This window comes from Sardina pilchardus, chromosome 19 (genome assembly GCF_963854185.1).
Source record: "Sardina pilchardus chromosome 19, fSarPil1.1, whole genome shotgun sequence".
In the NCBI taxonomy this organism is placed as follows: Eukaryota; Metazoa; Chordata; class Actinopteri; order Clupeiformes; family Clupeidae; genus Sardina; species Sardina pilchardus.
The window spans coordinates 12,737,943-12,755,122 of record NC_085012.1 but is presented as its reverse complement, the minus strand read 5'-3'; the positions used below and the strand labels follow the sequence as shown (position 1 = coordinate 12,755,122).

The 17,180-nt window shown below is 46.5% G+C and overlaps 2 protein-coding genes across 3 annotated transcripts in view; both read left to right on the top strand.

Annotated features, from left to right (window-relative positions):
- The window catches only part of zgc:101569 (uncharacterized protein LOC449822 homolog), a 21,091-nt gene extending 7,470 nt beyond the window's left edge, over positions 1–13,621 (top strand). The window contains exons 3-7 of one of the 2 annotated variants that reach the window (XM_062521119.1): positions 253–350; positions 2,042–2,186; positions 10,575–10,724; positions 12,219–12,458; positions 13,597–13,621. In XM_062521119.1, coding sequence (XP_062377103.1) covers positions 253–350; positions 2,042–2,186; positions 10,575–10,724; positions 12,219–12,442 — 617 coding nt within the window. In that variant the 3' untranslated portion in view covers positions 12,443–12,458; positions 13,597–13,621. Of the gene's footprint in view, positions 1–252; positions 351–2,041; positions 2,187–10,574; positions 10,725–12,218; positions 13,013–13,596 lie in introns of those variants that run through there. The other variant, XM_062521118.1, reaches the window with a different exon arrangement.
- A 2,389-nt stretch (positions 13,622–16,010) lies between these two features.
- The window catches only part of bmp6 (bone morphogenetic protein 6), a 39,396-nt gene continuing 38,226 nt past the window's right edge, over positions 16,011–17,180 (top strand). Inside the window, exons 1-2 of the mRNA XM_062520626.1 lie at positions 16,011–16,032; positions 16,116–16,909. Coding sequence (XP_062376610.1) covers positions 16,504–16,909 — 406 coding nt within the window. The 5' untranslated portion in view covers positions 16,011–16,032; positions 16,116–16,503. The remainder of the gene's footprint in view (positions 16,033–16,115; positions 16,910–17,180) is intronic.

The following is a 17,180-nucleotide window of genomic DNA, read 5'->3' as shown; positions in this document are numbered from 1 at the left end:
GCTCGGCTCTTAAGGAAGAAAACCATTTGGGTGCCAGCCTCTGAAGCCCTTATATCCATTTCTAAATTGCCTCTCTCTCTCTCTCTCTCTCTCTCTCTCTCTCTCGCTCATTCTCTCTCTCATTCTCTCTTTCCTTCTTTCTTTTTCTCTCTTTTCTTTCTTTGTAACCAGTTGTTTTTTCATCCTCTGCCTCCCCCCCCTTCCTATTCGGTTTCCAGCTGCCATACTTAGTAATTTTGTGGTCTCTTCCAGGAGGGAATTTCTGTGCTGGTTATGATCTGAAGGAGCTGGCCCATCACTCTGCCTCCCTCAAATTGGAGCAAGATGTCACTAAAGGTCCCGGGCCTATGGTAGGAACATCAGCCTAAACTTGTCTCCTTTTGTGTCTCACTCACAGCACAGTCAGGTATGAAGCTGTCTGCGTCTGTCATGTTGATTGCACCACCATTGCAAGTCAAGTCATTTTTATTTTTAAGCACATTTAAAAAAAAAAAAAAACAGTTGACTCAAAGTGCTGAGATTATACATGACGATTAAAAAAAAGAAAGACCAAACATAGTTTTAAACAGACAGTATGTACCATTTTGAAGCTTGCATTTTTTTTACTAGTTCTGGTATCATCTTCAAATACATTTTCATGGTATACAGTATATATGGTCGTGTGAAGGATGGATAAACACACCTGTTCCGAATAGTTGTCTAGATTATGTGCTATAGATCTGTGGTCCAGAGTGAATCACGCCGCCCACTGCAATGTGGGAAAGCAACAATCATCGACTATATCGCCAAAAGACGTTAGTATGCTAGCAGACTTTTATCCGTGCCAGCTGTGCTGTTTCTGGCATTTGTGAAGCTTTTTTGGTAGTTAGATTACTAGTTTCAACCAAAATTCCAAACTGACGCTTTGTGTTAATCAGCATTGTCAGGCACGGTTTGTGACGTGGTGGCATGTTAGATGGTTTGTGATATGTGGTGACAATCTGTGTCAACATGAATCCAACATTATTGACTGAAGTCTTGTAATGGCTGCCCTAATTCGCCACAGAAGGCTTATGTATTTGCTATTTTTTCACCCCTGAGACATATGAGAGATGCATATTATTTTTTGTCAACCACACATTTTTGGGAACTGGTTCCTAGGTCCTTGGGAGGCTGCGACGGTCAGACGTTGTAGATCTACGGTTTATATTGACTCCAGGGAAGTGATCCTCACCTCTTGAGGGGTTTTGTCTTGTTTTGAGCACTCAGCACACTCATAGAAGGCATTGATATATTCTTTATTACATTTAGTGAAGCTATGACACCTAGACTGCAAGTTTTCCCAGAACACTTACTGGGTCTTGAAATTATTGCGATCTTGCGTTATAGTCTGAGACGTTCAGACACAGCTCTAGTGAAGAATCATTTGGTATTAAAGCTGGTTGTTCTACTAAAATGTTTTCGTTTTGAACATACTTAGTTTGAAGAGCTGTATTTGGCTTTGTAAATGCAACAAAAACATGAAAACACAATCAGTCTGAGCAAGAGGGCAAGTAGCCTCCAAAGAGTTACGCATCCCTGCCTGTTAATAATTTTGTGTGTTCTCTGAAAGGAGAGGCAGGCTGAATCTGGTGGAAGTTAGGTAGAAATGCCCATTCTGAACAACTTTAAACACGACAATTCGGAGCTGTCACGCCATACACATTCTTCACATTTATTCATTTAGCAGATGCTGTTAGCGAAAGCGACTTACAACAATTACATTGTTAGATTCAAGCTGCCTTGCAGAAGAGAGGCCTTAGGTGACAATTAATACTACAACAATCAATACTCCTGCCAGAGTAGTCTTTAAGTAATTCCAGTTGAGGAAGGCATCTAGATCATGGAGAATGGTCTCCTTTGTTGTTGGAGCGGCATGCTTTTTTTTTTTTTGTTTCTTTCTTTTTTTGCGAAATTGATGCAAAACATAGCAGTTTGGGATGTGCATGCTAATTTCAATCTCACCTCATAGTAACACATTTCCATGTTACATTGTGGCCTTGTAAACCCCTGCCTCTCTCAGGGCCCGTCCAGGCTGATGCTGTCCAAGCCACTCATCGCTGCGGTCAGTGGCTACGCGGTGGCCGGGGGGATGGAGCTGGCCCTGCTGGCTGACCTGAGGGTGGTGGAGGAGAGTGCCATCATGGGGGTCTTCTGCAGGAGATTTGGTGAGTGTGTTGTAGACCCTATACTCCGCAGTGCCATGTTAGTGGGATCCGGTCAAAATCTACCGTGATTTTTTTAAACTATTAGCCGCGGCTTATACATTGATTTTGCGAACATTTCTTCAGCTATGAGGTTAATACATGGGGGCAGTTAATATGGTATTGATGTGGCTTTGTTTCTTTTAACTGGCCTAAAACACTGTTCTGCGGCTTATACACAATGCAGCTAATACACAGGAAATTACTGTAATGGGTTCCTCCTTGGTCCATGCTATATCATTCCACCAAGTTTCATAAAGATCAAGCCGGTGGTTTTCGCATGATAACAGACAGACTAAACATAGACCCTGGTGAAGGTAATGACTATTATTCTATTTGTTTTTGCATTACATCATCATGTACAATGTCCCGCTGTTCTCTAGACAGTGAAGTTTTGTTTGAGTTCTATTAACTGACCTCCCATAGTCAAACTCCTAGTACAGGTCATCTACTGTGTGTGTGTGTGTGCGTGTGTGCATGTGTGCGTGTGTGCGTGTGTGTGTGTGTGTGTGTGTGTGTGTGTGTGTGTGTGTTGGTGTATAATATGAATGCACACATGGGTGTGTTGGTATGGCCTCAGGTCCAGATCGTGTTTTCCAATCTCAAGCTGCACCTGTCGCTGCATCCTCCCTCACCTCTCACTGAGGACTTCGAGAACTGGAGCGTTTCTTTTCGCTAGCCCCATGACCCAGATACACACACACACACACACACACACACAGGCCTGTCCAGCTTTTCGCATCTGACCACTCTCTTTCTTTTTTCCCTCTCTTTTTTCTCTCCCTCCCTCTCTAGTCTTCACACTTTTATGGGCCTAAGTTAAGCCGCTAGTTGTTATCCTGATAGCCGCAGAGAGGAAGTGGAAAGAGTTTTCGCACGCATTTCTTCCCCCCCCTCCCCCTTCAGTGTGTATTCCTCCTTCCTCTCGTCCCTAAAAATACAACCGCAGTGTTTATAAATACGCTCGCCCGTGCTGTAATTTACTGTCAGGGCCCAGGCAGAATCCCTCTCTTTCTCTCCCTCTCTTGCCCGGGCTCTGCAGAAGACTAGCAGGCTTATCGTTCTGCGTCTGTAATTAAGTAGGGCTCGGTTGGCAGTGCCCGGCGTCTGACGGCACCGCACCAGACCAGACGAGGGCGATGCGACCTGCCGCTCCGTTCCGTTTCTCCTCAGACTGTCTGGCATGGCCTCGGCTAGAAAAAGTCTGACTCCTTCCCTGCCACCACTACCACCATCGTCGCCACACCACCAATGTGTCTGCGCTTACCGACGTCGCCAGGGGTTTGGAGACGCCACAGAATCGGCGGCAGCTTCTTGTGGGGTGGCAAGGGCTCAGTTGGTGGTAGGGGGGGGGGGCAGATAAACCCGTGTGACTGATTTACCCTGAGACTCAGTGCAAATTAGAGGAGAGCTGGGATGAGCTCTCAGACTTCGCGCTGTGGCACGTCTTAATTTTTGTAAGCTTGTCTCGTATTTCTTGCTACGCGGTTGGGTTTCTGTGAGGCCTCTCATGACTTGGCAAGTTAGTTCTCACCCTATCTCTCCTCGATCTGGCGAAAAAAACTCTGAAAAGGCCATGAACTTCTTCTGTGTCCTGGAACTGTTCTTTTCGAAAGCTTACTGGAATCTCCTAGTGTGTACTGAAAGAAGATATGCCAATGGGCCATGCTGGACTGAAACAAAAGAGGGCGTGTTCCACATGACAAGGAACAACGTCATGTTCTTTGATGTGCGCCGTAGAACAATGGCTCAGGTTGACGACAGGGCAGCTTACTTTTCCACTGTGACGGCAGTGCTACAGTCATTCTTAATTTAGAGTGTCATTCTCAGTGAGAATAAGCGCCCTGTTGCAGTCTCACAGCAGCTCCTTACAAACAGTGGAAAACTTGGGTAAACAACACAGTCTAGTGTAAACACTTCCACTTGGCACCTGCCACCTGCCTTGTTCGCTGAAAAGACTCTCTGGGTGTTCCTCAAGTCTTCTTGTTTTCAGCATCAGTGTATGCTCTGAAAAGTTCAAAGCTTTTTTCTCCCCACTTATGGTTTTGCGTGTGTCTACTGTCCACTTCTCTTCTGTCAGCAATGATGCCCCACCCTACAGCTCTCCCTAAGTGCTGAACAATGCATTAGCATGGCGTTTCACCACTGTCAGAATGGCTGTTTTAATAGTGGAGGCATACAGTACACTAGTATATCCCCCCCCTCCACGCACACACACACACACACACACACACACACCTTTTTTTGTCCTCCCATCACCATCCATTCGCTCCCTTCTATCTAAAGCAAGCCGTTTCCTGCAGCGCAACAGCAGCGAGCCCGCAGTGCTAAGCGCAAGCTTAAACACCATTCATCAAAAGTAATGGTGCTCCCTCGCTCCCGCTCTCTCGCTGTGCTCTCTTGTGGTTGGCAAACGTTTATTTTCAGATCCCCCTGGTAGATTTTCCTTAATCCTGTTTTGACAGTTAAATTTGGCGAGCGTTTGCAGCGAGACACAGATGGGAACTGCCCGAGGGAATCCCTTGTGGTCTGAGGAGGTAAAAGAGAAAGAAAGAAGAAAAAAAAAACGCAAAACGAAAAAGAAGAAGGAGGGGAGAAAAAAGAGAAGAAAACGAGACCAAGCTTCGAGAAGTCCAATGGCCGTCTGATGTGGCCGAGCATTAGCCTCCGCTGCAAATCTGTTTCCTGTCAAGAGCGGCTCTTAAACCTGAGGCCTCTCATCTAAAGCTGAGGGGAGGCAGCTGAGGGGAGGCCGCACGCTGGGAACAACCTGCAGCTTTGCAGAAGGATGCACCATGGCGCAGCGCCTGCCGTGGAAAGGTCTCAGATATATGTGTGGGTATATTTATTATGTATCTATAGATGTTTTATTGAAAGTTAAGTAAATCATAGGCTACAAATAAAGTAACAATAGCAGTTAATTTAACCTAAAGGAAAAGCAGTGTGCAGGTCTGCAGAACAATGGTGCCTAGCCACAGTACAGTATAGAAGCCAGCAGCTTGCCCATAATAACAACAGCAGCATTGCAAGGATGATACAGTTTGCTTAGCACTAAGGAAAGCAGCCAGCTTTTCAGTTTTTTATTTATTTATTTATTTATGAATGACTGGACCTATGGGGCAGCGATCAATGGTTGGGGAATCAATTTGATTACTTAGCAGTGACTGTGTACACTCTTGGCAGATTGAAGCATTATTTGAGGTTAAGTTAGACCACCAGGGAGAAGGAAACAGTGACGTGGCCAGTGTGAGAGACAGTATGCAGTGCTTGTTTAGCATGACCCAATGTACTTGGAACAGAATTATAATGTGATGGAAATGGGAGACGTTGAAGCGTGGACAATTAAAGGTCTACATGTACGGCAGAAGACATCTGTCATCTGTGCGTCCTCAGTTCATTTCTCAAATGAGGCTAATTTCATTTGTTTTTGGGGTGAAGTATCACATCACACAGTTGGCATCTGTTTAGCCGGCCCTGAGAAATGGGTGTTAGATTGGATTTCAGATGTTGGGATCGACCCCAAAAACAACCCATCTTGTGTCCTTATGGAGCACACTCCTTACATTTATTTGCTCAAGAAATAATCAAGCGCCACGCACGCCACAGCGAGGGTGAGAGGCCGGGATGGCCTGGCAGACGCTATGGCTGTTAGCACACCTACCTGCACCCCTCCCAATCTCCCCTCTGTGTGTGTGTGTGTGTGTGTGTGTGTGTGTGTGTGTGTGTGTGGACGAGCCAGAACCAGGCGGTGGTCAGGGTGGTTGACCTGCCGGGGAGGCCACAGCGGCGGCAGCGGACCTCCTAGCTGGATGCGGCGGAGGAAGTTGGCATGGTCTCCCGGCCGCAACTCGCAGCCCCAATTAGCGAGATGGATGGGGTGTGTAGTGCAAACGAGACTGCCAAAGGTGGGGTGGGGGTGAGTGTGTGTGTGTGTGTGTGTGTGTGTGTGTGTGTGTGTGTGTGTGTGTGTGTGTGTGGAGGAGGGGGTGTATGCGTGCCATATACATGTGCCGACCGGCCGGACGCAACGTAACATAAGCCCTTTGGAGATGAGGCCTGGGGTTTGGAGTGGAGAGGAGAGGAGAGGAGGAACCCCCCCCCCACACACACACATACACACACACACACACACACACACACACTTGGAGTGGAGAGGAGAGGAGGAACCCCACCCCAGCCCAGCAGCGTACTGGAGCGAGGGCTCCAGTCGGAAAGACACCTGCAGAGCACACAGACGCCACTGCACAGGGTGGTCCGACGAATACACAGGAGAGGGTTCCGGGTCGTATACTCTGTATAGACACACACACACACACACACGCATCACACAGACCCACCCATTTACTCATACACCCCAACCTAACACACTGCACAGGCACACTCTTGCCCACACACACACACACACACACACACACACACACACACACACACACACATACACACACACACACACACACACACACACACACACACACACACACATTCACACACCAGCAATCGAGTTGCCAACTGCCTGCATTTATTGAAAACCTCACCTCACTTCAAGTTATTAGGCTGACTACTATAGGTTATTAGATAGGAGCTGGAAAGGCCCCGGCAACATGAATCACTCCCAAGCTCTTTTGATTTCACTCTCAGAGCTGTAGCAGCTATTTCCTCGTCCTTTTCTTGGGCCGGGCTGATACGACGTGCCTTGGCTTGTCCGCTCTCCTCGCGCGGTTACATCCCGGCTGATGCATTAGGACCTTATCGGACACAAACGTGTTTGGCCGTGTTGTGCAAGCGGGAGATTAAGACCCTCTCCGCTTCCGATAAGGTCTTGACAGCGTTCCCGAAGTGGGGTTTTAGGGAGTGCTCTCTCTCTCTCGCTCTCGCACTCTCTCTCTTCTTCTTCTTCCTCTCTCTCATCTCCCCATCCATCCGTTCGCTCGCCGCGGTTCGTGTCGGTTCTTCTCTAATCCTCGCTGTTGTAATCGCATTAGTCTCTTGGGAGCCCATTGTGGAAGTCGAGGCTTTGAAGTTCCACTGATACCGGAACCCCCCGACACCGCGCTCGAAAGAGAGAGAGAGAGAGAGAGAAAAAGAGAGAGAGAGAGAGTTAGAGACAGGGGAGGAAAGCATAACCCTGCCCTGGACTACCCGCAGGGTTCTACACGCTCCCAAACGGATGGGTGAAGACTCTTTATCTCTGGAAGAAGGACGAGAAGAAAGAATGACCGGTTGTCCTTTGGGCTTTGGCCAAAAAAAGATACGGTGCTGCTGAATTTTTGATCTGTTCTGTTTTGCACATGCATACACTGAAAGGCTCACCTTCCTAATAAATACTGCATTAACATGTGCTGTTGCAAGTTGGTTTTATGCAGTCTACTGTGCCTCGTAAACAATATTGGTGTGTGCTGAACTTAAACTCTTGATTTGTGTGCTTTACATACCTATTCCGAAATGAATTGTAGACGCTAAAAGAAATGTCACACAAAGACTACCTTTACCGCTTTCCCAGAAGCAGTGAACCTACATCAAGTTGTCAAGGACCGTCATATTTTGCCGCCGCAGGAATGCGTCCCCATCCACAATATTTTCCTTTTCTCCCTGTAACCGTAACCTGTGTGGAACGAGTCCAGGCTGCGAGCCTCCCTTGGTGTCCCTCACTCCCGCTGTGCATCTCTTGGTTTTGAGGAGGTTCGGGCCTGTACTGGAGACGCTGGCTGGCTGGAAGAGACTCTGCCTGACACATACTTCCCCTCCCAGAGAGAACAAAGGGAGCGGGGTCTGCCACCGCATCAGGGCAAACAGGACACATCCGAGACAGGATGGTGGGGGGCTATCTGTGAGTGTGTGTGTGTGTGTGTGTGTGTGTGTGAGGAGGGAGGTATGTGTGCCTATTGAGGAAGGTTTGAGGGGGGGGTGGGGGGTGTTCTAGACGGGTGCCGGATAAGAGGAGTCTTTCCGGCACCTGACAGCGCTGATGGCAGCGGCTCTGAGGCTGGCGGAGAGAGAGAGAGACCAGGGGCCAGGCCTAGTGTCTGCTGGTAGAGCCGGAGGGGGGCGGGGCGGGGTGGGGGGGGTGGGGGAGGTGATAGCGGAGCGAGGACGTGCAGGAGAGGCCTGGACCACGGCTCCTCGCGTGGCTCTTGGCTGCTGGCTGCCGCTGGCTGTAATCTAATCAAGGCTCCCGGGCCTGCGGGGAAGAGCAGAAGTCTGAAGCATCTCAAGTCCCTCGCTGCTCCCAGAGCTGTGGCTTGGCACAACTGGAGAGTGTTACAGAGAGAGAGAGAGAGAGAGAGAGAGAGAGAGAGAGAGAGAGAGAGAGAGAGAGAGAGAGAGAGAGAGAGAGAGAGAGAGAGAGAGAGAGAGAGAGAGAAAGAGAAGTTTGGAGGGACGGGGAAGAAGAGGAGAGCTTTTGCTGAGAGAAAAAGAGAAGGGAAAGTAAGGAAGAAGCAAAAAGGGAAGACAGAGGACAGGAGAGAGAGAGTTATTTTTTATGTGCATGTGTACATAATTTTTTTTATATATTTGTTTGTGAGCTTTGGGAATGCTACTGTGACATTCGTGCCAATACAGCTTCATGGAATTGAATTGAATTGAGTGTGTGTGTGTGTGTGTGTGTGTGTGTGTCTGTCTGTGTGTGTGAGAGAGGGGAAAAGGGAGAGATAGATGTTTGCAGGGACAGAGAAAGAGTGCAGAGCATGTGTTGAAAGACACAAAGGTATGAGAGCTGCTTGATTGGATAGACAAGGAACAGTGGAGAGACAGAGGAACAGACTCTCTGTGGCAGACGCTGAAGTGTGTGTGTCTGTGTGTGTGTCTGTGTGTGTGTGTGTGTGTGTGTGTGTGTGTGTTTGTGTGTGCGCGCGTGCGCATGTGTGTGTATGCACGCACATGTCTATCAAGTACACACATTTTTTAGCAGCACTGTTCCATTAGCAGTGAATGCATCTAGTCCTCCACTCCTCCACACTCTCTCTTCCTCCCTCCTGTCCCGACGGCATTTCTGAGCACTTTTCTCACAGCCAGCAGCTCTGGGCTGGCCGCCTCCGAACTCTCGACACCAATCTTGATCCAGACCTCTCCCAAAAACTAAGAGCGTGCTCGCTCTCTCTATCTCTCTCTCTCTGTCTCTCTCTCTCTCTGAGGACTTCACTTGTAATGGAAGGACTAAAGAGACAGAGGAGAGAAAGGAGAGAGAGAGTGAAAGAGTGTACACAGGCTGTCGGGCCAATAAAGCATGTTCAATTGAATTGAGGAAGAGAGAGGGATAGGGAGAGAAACAGGAGAAAAGAAAGACATCATTGACATGTTGCTAGACAAATAATGAAGTAAACAAAAGAGGGGGATGAGAGTAGAGAGAGGTAGTGAAAGGAGGAGGATAGAAATAGAGGGAACAAGAAAGAGAGAGAGAGAGAGAGATGGACTCACTGACAGAGGGACTCCCACGTTTGAAAACCACTCCGGAACGTCTGTCAGGGTTCCATGTGTTGAGTGTCGGACAACACAGGCCTCCCGATCGCTTGCAGATGTACAAGTGGCAGGCAATTGGCTGTATTCAAATCTGATTTATTTGAAAAGTCTTTGGAGAATGTAGCGGGAAGTGCGAATAGAATTACATTATTTCCATAACTGTGTCTCACAGGAGAACACCCCCCTACGCCACACACACACACACACACACACACACACACACACACACACACACACAGAGACACACACACACACCTTTGCCCCAGTTAAATAGGTTTGGCTGACTGGTCAAGTGAGCGCATTTATGATTGGAAGGAATTTGTGGATACTCTCCGCCACACACACACACACACACACACACACACACACTCCCTAGAACAAAGGTGCGTGGGTGGTACCTGCCTGGGGGGATTGTAGTGGATGCAACAGTGATAAATTGCTAAAGCTTTAAGCCCTGGACACATCTAAATGTCTTGATTTACAGACAAGTGAAGACTGATCCTGTGTGTGTGTGTGTGTGTGTGTGTGTGTCTGTGTGTGTGTGTGTGTGTGTGTGTGTGTGTGTATGTATATGTGTATTTGTTTTTGTGTTGCATGTGTGGCATTGCCATTTTCATGCCACCTGACATTTTCCTTGTGCCTATAGTAGAATAAGAGCATGTGCTTCAACACACACACACACACACACACACACACACACACACACACACACACACACACACACACACACACACACACACACACACACACACACACACACACGCATGCGCACACACACTCACACATTCATAATCAGATTCTCACTTGCAAAAACCTATCCAGTGTGTAGACCGTGCATGTTATGAATGTGTGTCGGAGGGTTGTGAGTGACACCTGTTCCTCCTCCTTTCCCAGGTGTACCTCTGATTGATGGGGGCACAGTGCGGTTGCCCCAGCTGATTGGCCTGTCCCGCGCTCTGGACCTCATACTGACTGGCCGCCCAGTAGGAGCGCAGGAAGCCTTAGCCTACGGGCTGGCCAATCGAGTGGTGCCGGATGGCACAGGTAAGGAGTGGAGGTGTATAATGGACTGGCTATAATGGATTCTGCACTTAGTTTTTTTTTTTATTTTACATGCAAAATTGTCGGACTGCTGAAAAATAAAGCTTCAAATCGTGTCAATCACTGTTGAACACTGACTCTGAAATGTTTGTCTGTCAAAAAAAGTTGACACATTTTTCTTTTCTGTTTGCTTTGCAACCTTGATGCAATCCTTCGCTCTTTAAGAAGTTGCTTTATGGCAAAATGAACATAATAGAGTTTCGTTCCAAAAGACTTTATTTGCATTTTTAAAAACATGAATATGTTAATTGCGTGTTTCCGGTAATATTAATACAATAGCAGTTTTGCTGTTTGAATTGAGTAAATTGCAATTGCACTGATTGAAATGGAGGATATAGTGTTTTGGAACTAAGCTGTTAATATACAGTATATTCTATGAAGTAATTACTTTTCTCTCTTTTTTACCTTGTTTCTTAGTGGCACAGCCCCAATTTCATGCCGACAGGGTCATATCCACTTTGTACAACTCAAACTTTAATAAAAACTGACGTAAAATATGTAAAGCTCACATTAGAATTCATAAGCATGCTTATGAATGCATGTCAGTAGCATATGAGAGATTTTTATTCAGTTATTTATGCATGAATTCACTGGCAAACAGTGGTCATGCATTTTGAGAAATGCCTTTTTCTTTCCCATGCCTGCTCTCTCCGTCTCTTTCTCTTTCTTTCTCTCTCTCTCTCCCCTCTCCCTCCCTCTTTCTTTCTTTCTCTCTCTCTCTTTCTCTCTCACGGCCAGAATTCTTCAAAAGACATGAGTAGATTAAGCTAATGCATTGTGGAAGTGGCTCTTTCTGGCTCTCACAGCCACAGCCAAGCTGGGCTAATTGGGCTCAGGGGCTGATAGCTGGGTACAGAGAGAGATAGCTTAAAGAGAAGCACTTGAGCATCAAAAGTCGGGCATCAGTACAGTTTCCATAGGAGATTTGGACTTTTTCCAGTCCTTTCATGTGCAACCTTGAACAAAATGGGTTCATCCTGGTCGAAGAGCGAGAAGATAGCCAAGGCTTGCTCCTTCTGTTTATCTCTGTCTTTCTCGTTCCCTCCTTTTGATTCATTCTTTTGTTCAATTTCTATCTGTTCCTCTGCTGCTCTGTTAGATAGTTAATTGTGCATTTGTGTTTCGTTTGTGATAACAATGGTGCCCATTATGGCAATGGTCCAACAATTACATAGGAGTAGATACGTGCCCCCCCCCCATCTTCTTCATATTTTTATGATGAATTAAACTGTTACAGAACGATGACTGCCCCCCCCCCCCCCCCCCAACCTCAACTCAACCTCTTTCTCCTGAGCATTTACAAATGTTTGTACCAGTATTATGTATGTGTACATGTGCAATGCATGTTTTTATACAATGTTTTTATTTGTGTGTTAGATCACTGACTGTTTGTAAACACTTGGTCACCCCAGTAACCTTGCCTCTACTGTATCTCAGCGTTGCAGGTTGCCATGGAGCTGGCGGAACAGATCAGTTCCTTTCCACAGCAGTGTCTCCGTGCCGACCGGGCCTCTGCCTACCACGCCACCTTCAATGCCGCCTCCTTCACAGACGCCATGCAGTACGAGATGGATCACGGCCTGCCTGTCATCCGAGCTGAGTCAGTTGCCGGGGCGACCAAGTTCAGCTCAGGGGTCGGCCGAGGAGGGAAGTTCTCCTGATGAGTGTGTTCCACAGGTGCATTATGGGAATAATAGTTGTTCCATTTTCCAAATTCATGTTTTTTCAAAACTCAGGTTACAACTGTTAAATTATTCCTCATAATCTTTACTTTGAGCCTTGTTGGTTAATTGATGATGTTAAGATGGCCAGAATTCATTCTGAATGTATAAGACTGTATGTAAGACACCCAAACAACACACAGAAATGAACTATACATTTGCTTCTCATAGAACCATCCAAGGTTCTCCTGTAGAGATAAGCGATTGTCTCCTTGTTTTTCCGACAGGCCATAGAAATAACAATCCCAGTGACATCACACACACAGATCCTTTAGCCTCCCTCCAAAGATGTCCCAGGTGTCTGTCAGACAGGCACACCAGCCCACCATAAAAGTCACCTGCTCCTTATTTGTCCCGGCCATTTGACTGTGATCCTCTCATATCAAAGAACATGGGTGGGAGGAGAAACCCAGGGTGTTTGGCAAAGTCTGGGAATCAAAAGCCCGGAAACCACAGCATCAAAAGTACCAGCATTAAGCTCCGACTCTGAACAGAACTGGAGTGAGTTAGGGAGGGAGGGAAGGAGGGGGAGAGAGGGGGAGGGGAGTGGAGGGGAGGGGAGGGGAGGGAGGGAGGGAGGGAGGGAGGGAGGGAGGGAGGGAGGGATACGAGGGAGGGAGAGAGGGAAGTAAGGAGGGCTGCCAAAGGAGTTTTGGCTGGCTGCGAAGTCAGGTGTGGGCTGTGGTTGAAGTAGAGGGGACAGGAGGCCAGCATGTAATGACAATGACTTTGGTGTGTGTGTGTTTGTGTGTGTGTGTGTGTGTGTGTGATAGAGAGACTGTGTGGATGTTTCAGAGTTTGGGTGTATGTGTGTATAGACACACAGATGGTTATGACCACATAATTAGTGTGTGAACTCACAATTATACTGCATATATATAAACCAAACCCAGAGAGCTCTACTTGCTTACTGTAATTTTTTTGTGTCTGTCAGTGTGTGTGTGTATGTGAAAAGGAGATTAAAGGAGAGAAAACATTAAAATATTTAGGGTGGACCCATGTAGCGAACGATTTTTGGCCCAGTAATACTCCTCTCTGTGTATGTGTGCGTATGTGTTATGTTTACGGTGACCCACGATGTATCTGTTAATTAGGGTGAAGAGGCTCCGTCTAGACGCCATGATGACAGGACTTCCAGTCGCTTGTTTACGGAGGGCCCCTGCTTCCTTACACTGGGTCAGCTGATAAACACACACACACACACACACACACACACACACACACACACACACACACACACACACTATAATGTACACATTCATACACACATCCTCACACAGTAACATGTAAGCACATACATATTTAGAGTAATGCAATTTGTGCACACTCGTATTCACACACACAAACACACACACACACACACACACACACACAGTGCATATAAACACAATACTTTACTTGTTTGACCTCCTCTGCTTAGCTTAATTGCATATTTCACTTGAAGGGATTCTGTATGTAACCTCCATTGAGTTTAGCAGCTAAAGGCTATCAGTGACATCAGCAGTGTGTTCTGTGATGTATAGGATACTGTATTGCGCTAGACTGCAGTACAACGTAGACTAGACCCATGGAGAAGACAGAGCCCCAGTTGTAAAGATGTCCACACACTTGAGTGAGTTACAGCATGTTAGTGAAAATACAGTACGCCATTGAGCTCATCCCCTATGAGATGTGATGGAAAGGGGTTTGAAATGTATTGTGAGGTTTGAGTGTGTATAGCGACATTATGTAAGACAATTCGTAAGCGTACAGAACAGAAGGAGACAGGGTGAGAGCAGAAACCATAGATATATATACATCTAGACGTATATATATCTATGGCAGAAATGGTCACAGTTGGGGACATACTGTAACATTTATAGAACGCACACGCTCCTGTACAGCTCTTCTCCTTGTTTACCCTGAACTCCTCTCTTTTATCGCCCTCTCTCTCCCCGTCTCTCTCATCATAACTGTCATCTGGGTCAGCCAGAGGATCGAGATTCATGGCTTCTTGATTGTTCTCTCCGAGGTCGGGCTCAGCTTTTGGCTGTTCTCCGCCAGCTTCCTACAACTGCCTCCACGTCGCTTCACTAGATTCATATCAGCACTTTTTTTTGCGCTGCGCCTCTAAAAATAAGCTTCCTGGAGGGATACAAAATGCGACACAGATCCTCGAGTTTAAAAAGAAAAAAAAAGAAAAGGTCTTTTTGAAATGCTATGTTTAAAACGTATGGCAAATACACCATTTTTAAAAAGTTAAGTTTTAAGCTTTATTTTTAGTTCATTATTCACCACATTGTTGGAGCATGGAGGCCGATAGCATCTGTGGCTGTGGAAGTTGGAGTGGTGTTGGATGGCCTGGGTTTTGGAGGGGAGCCAGTCGGAGTAGGTGGGGGTGGGAGAGGGGGTTTTGGTTGTCTAGGGTGGGGGCTTGCATCTGCGGCTTTGATGCTGTGGTCTTCACTGCTGCAAGATAAGATTGCCAGCCCCCCAGAGATAAGAGCACTCTGTCTATCAGAACAATCTGAGCTTGTCAGACACAACATGGTGTGTGTGTGTGTGTGTGTGTGTGTGTGTGTGTGTGTGTGTGTGTGTGTGTGTGTGTGTGTGTGTGTGTGTGTGTGTGTGTGTGTGTGTGTGTGTGTGTGTGTGTGTGTGTGTGTGTGTGTGCACGCGCGCTTGAGTGTTTGTGTGTGTGTGTGTGTGTGCGCATAAGTATAGAAGACAGCGTAGAGTCTTTGCTCTGTTCTGTCTCCACAAAGGACACACACACACAAACACACATACACACACCAACACCAAACAAGTCGGTCTCAGACCCGCACCTGATCCACTCAAATAGAGGTCTTTATGTACTCAACCCAGTTAAGCTGCCCCCTCCAGTACATAGACAAGATTGTATGAAAGTCACTTGTAGGCAGATAAGGATTTAAACACTTCCCCATACTTAAGTAGTGTCTGACTGGAAGCTTGCCAGTTTGCACAGGAGTTTGAACAATGACTTGCCATAGCATAGCACAAATCCTATAGTCAAACATTCAGTATGACCGACTGCGTGTGCGAGCAGCCGAAAAGTGTTGCTGTTTTTCTTTTCATCGTTAGGGGTCATGCTTACGCAGGAAAATAAGCGTAGCCTATGTCGATGGCCTCGCGGTTGGCTACTCCGCGTTGAGTCATGCCAGTCGTGAAACTTTGAAAGGAGTTTTTGTGTCAGTCCAAAAACATGTGTATATCTGAAATGAAAGGGGAATTTTCATTTACGCTGAGAGTGGGAGTCATCTTTTAATTTATTTTCTCTGTGCGTCAAGTGTTTCCGTTTTAACCGTAGTTACATAAGGTTGTGCGGGGAATGCTGCTTAAGAATGCATCAGATGACCTGAGAGAATCATATCTGTGGGGGAAAAAGCCCCTCAGTTTCGTGCGAAGTGATTAAATTGTCATCGAAAGCTCCTCCTCCGCGAAGACTGGGCGGGTACTGAGACTACACGCGTTGAGCTACCTGCTTAATTCCCGTTATTTAGGAATCACTCAAGGCAGTATTGCTGCGTGTTCGGTGGCTATGGAAAATCTTCAAAACAGGAGAGTCATACATATGCCACGAAATTGATGCAGTATTCTTTACTCGTCACAGTTGCAAGCCTGACGGTCCAAACAGCTACGGGATGCTTTATTTTAGTTATTTGAGTGTATTTTCCAACGGGACATAACATTGGAGGCAATTTGGATGAAGTTGGACTCACGGAAGTTTTATGGTTTCTTCAATAAAACAGAAAGAGGATTTAATGGGGACATCCAAGAGTGAAGAAAACTTCGGACAATTCTTTCAAGCCCTTAATATTGGATGATAATTCATATGGCGTGAGGGATAGAGCCTCTGTCAAAGGAGCTTAACCCGCTTCTTTTTGGCGAAGTGTCGGAGCGCACAAGAACTGCCACGCAAAAAAACTTTTAGTCAACAACTTGGGAAAACTCAGACGTCTTGACAGATAACACCCTATTCATTCCAGACTGGATATACAATGACAAGCTGTTGGTTTGCTTTCGCGGCGTTGTGGTGGAGCTCTTATTGCATGCTCCTTATTGCAGGTAGCAATTATTTATTCGATGGCAACAATGAAGTTCATCCGAGCTTCGTTCATCGGAGATTACGGACGCACGAAAAAAGAGAAATGCAGAAAGAGATCTTGTCCATCCTCGGACTGCCACATAGACCTAGACCTCATCTTTCACATGGCAAGTATAACTCTGCGCCACTCTTCATGTTGGATTTGTACAATACCATATCTAACGAAGAGAAGAACGAAGTGGACGGAATTCTGGACCAGTACAAGTCCATGTTTACCACGCAAGGACCCCCTTTGGCAACTTTTCAGGACAGTGCCTTCTTAAACGACGCAGATATGGTCATGAGCTTTGTAAATCTGGGTAAGCACCGACTTTAGTATTTTTACACTGTAATTATATTCTAAGTCAACGACTAGGCCTGTTGGAATTATGCTCAAAATTAAATTAGCCACTTATACGAAACTGGGTTTTCGGCATTTAAATACTAGCTAGTGAAATAAAACAACTGCATCAACTGAGAAACGCAACAGGCCATCTATGAAATTAAAGGGTAACGCTAAAGTGGAGAGCTCAAACGCACCGAGTTACTTAAAACCATGGCATTTTCACGTCGAGCATGTGAAATCAAATG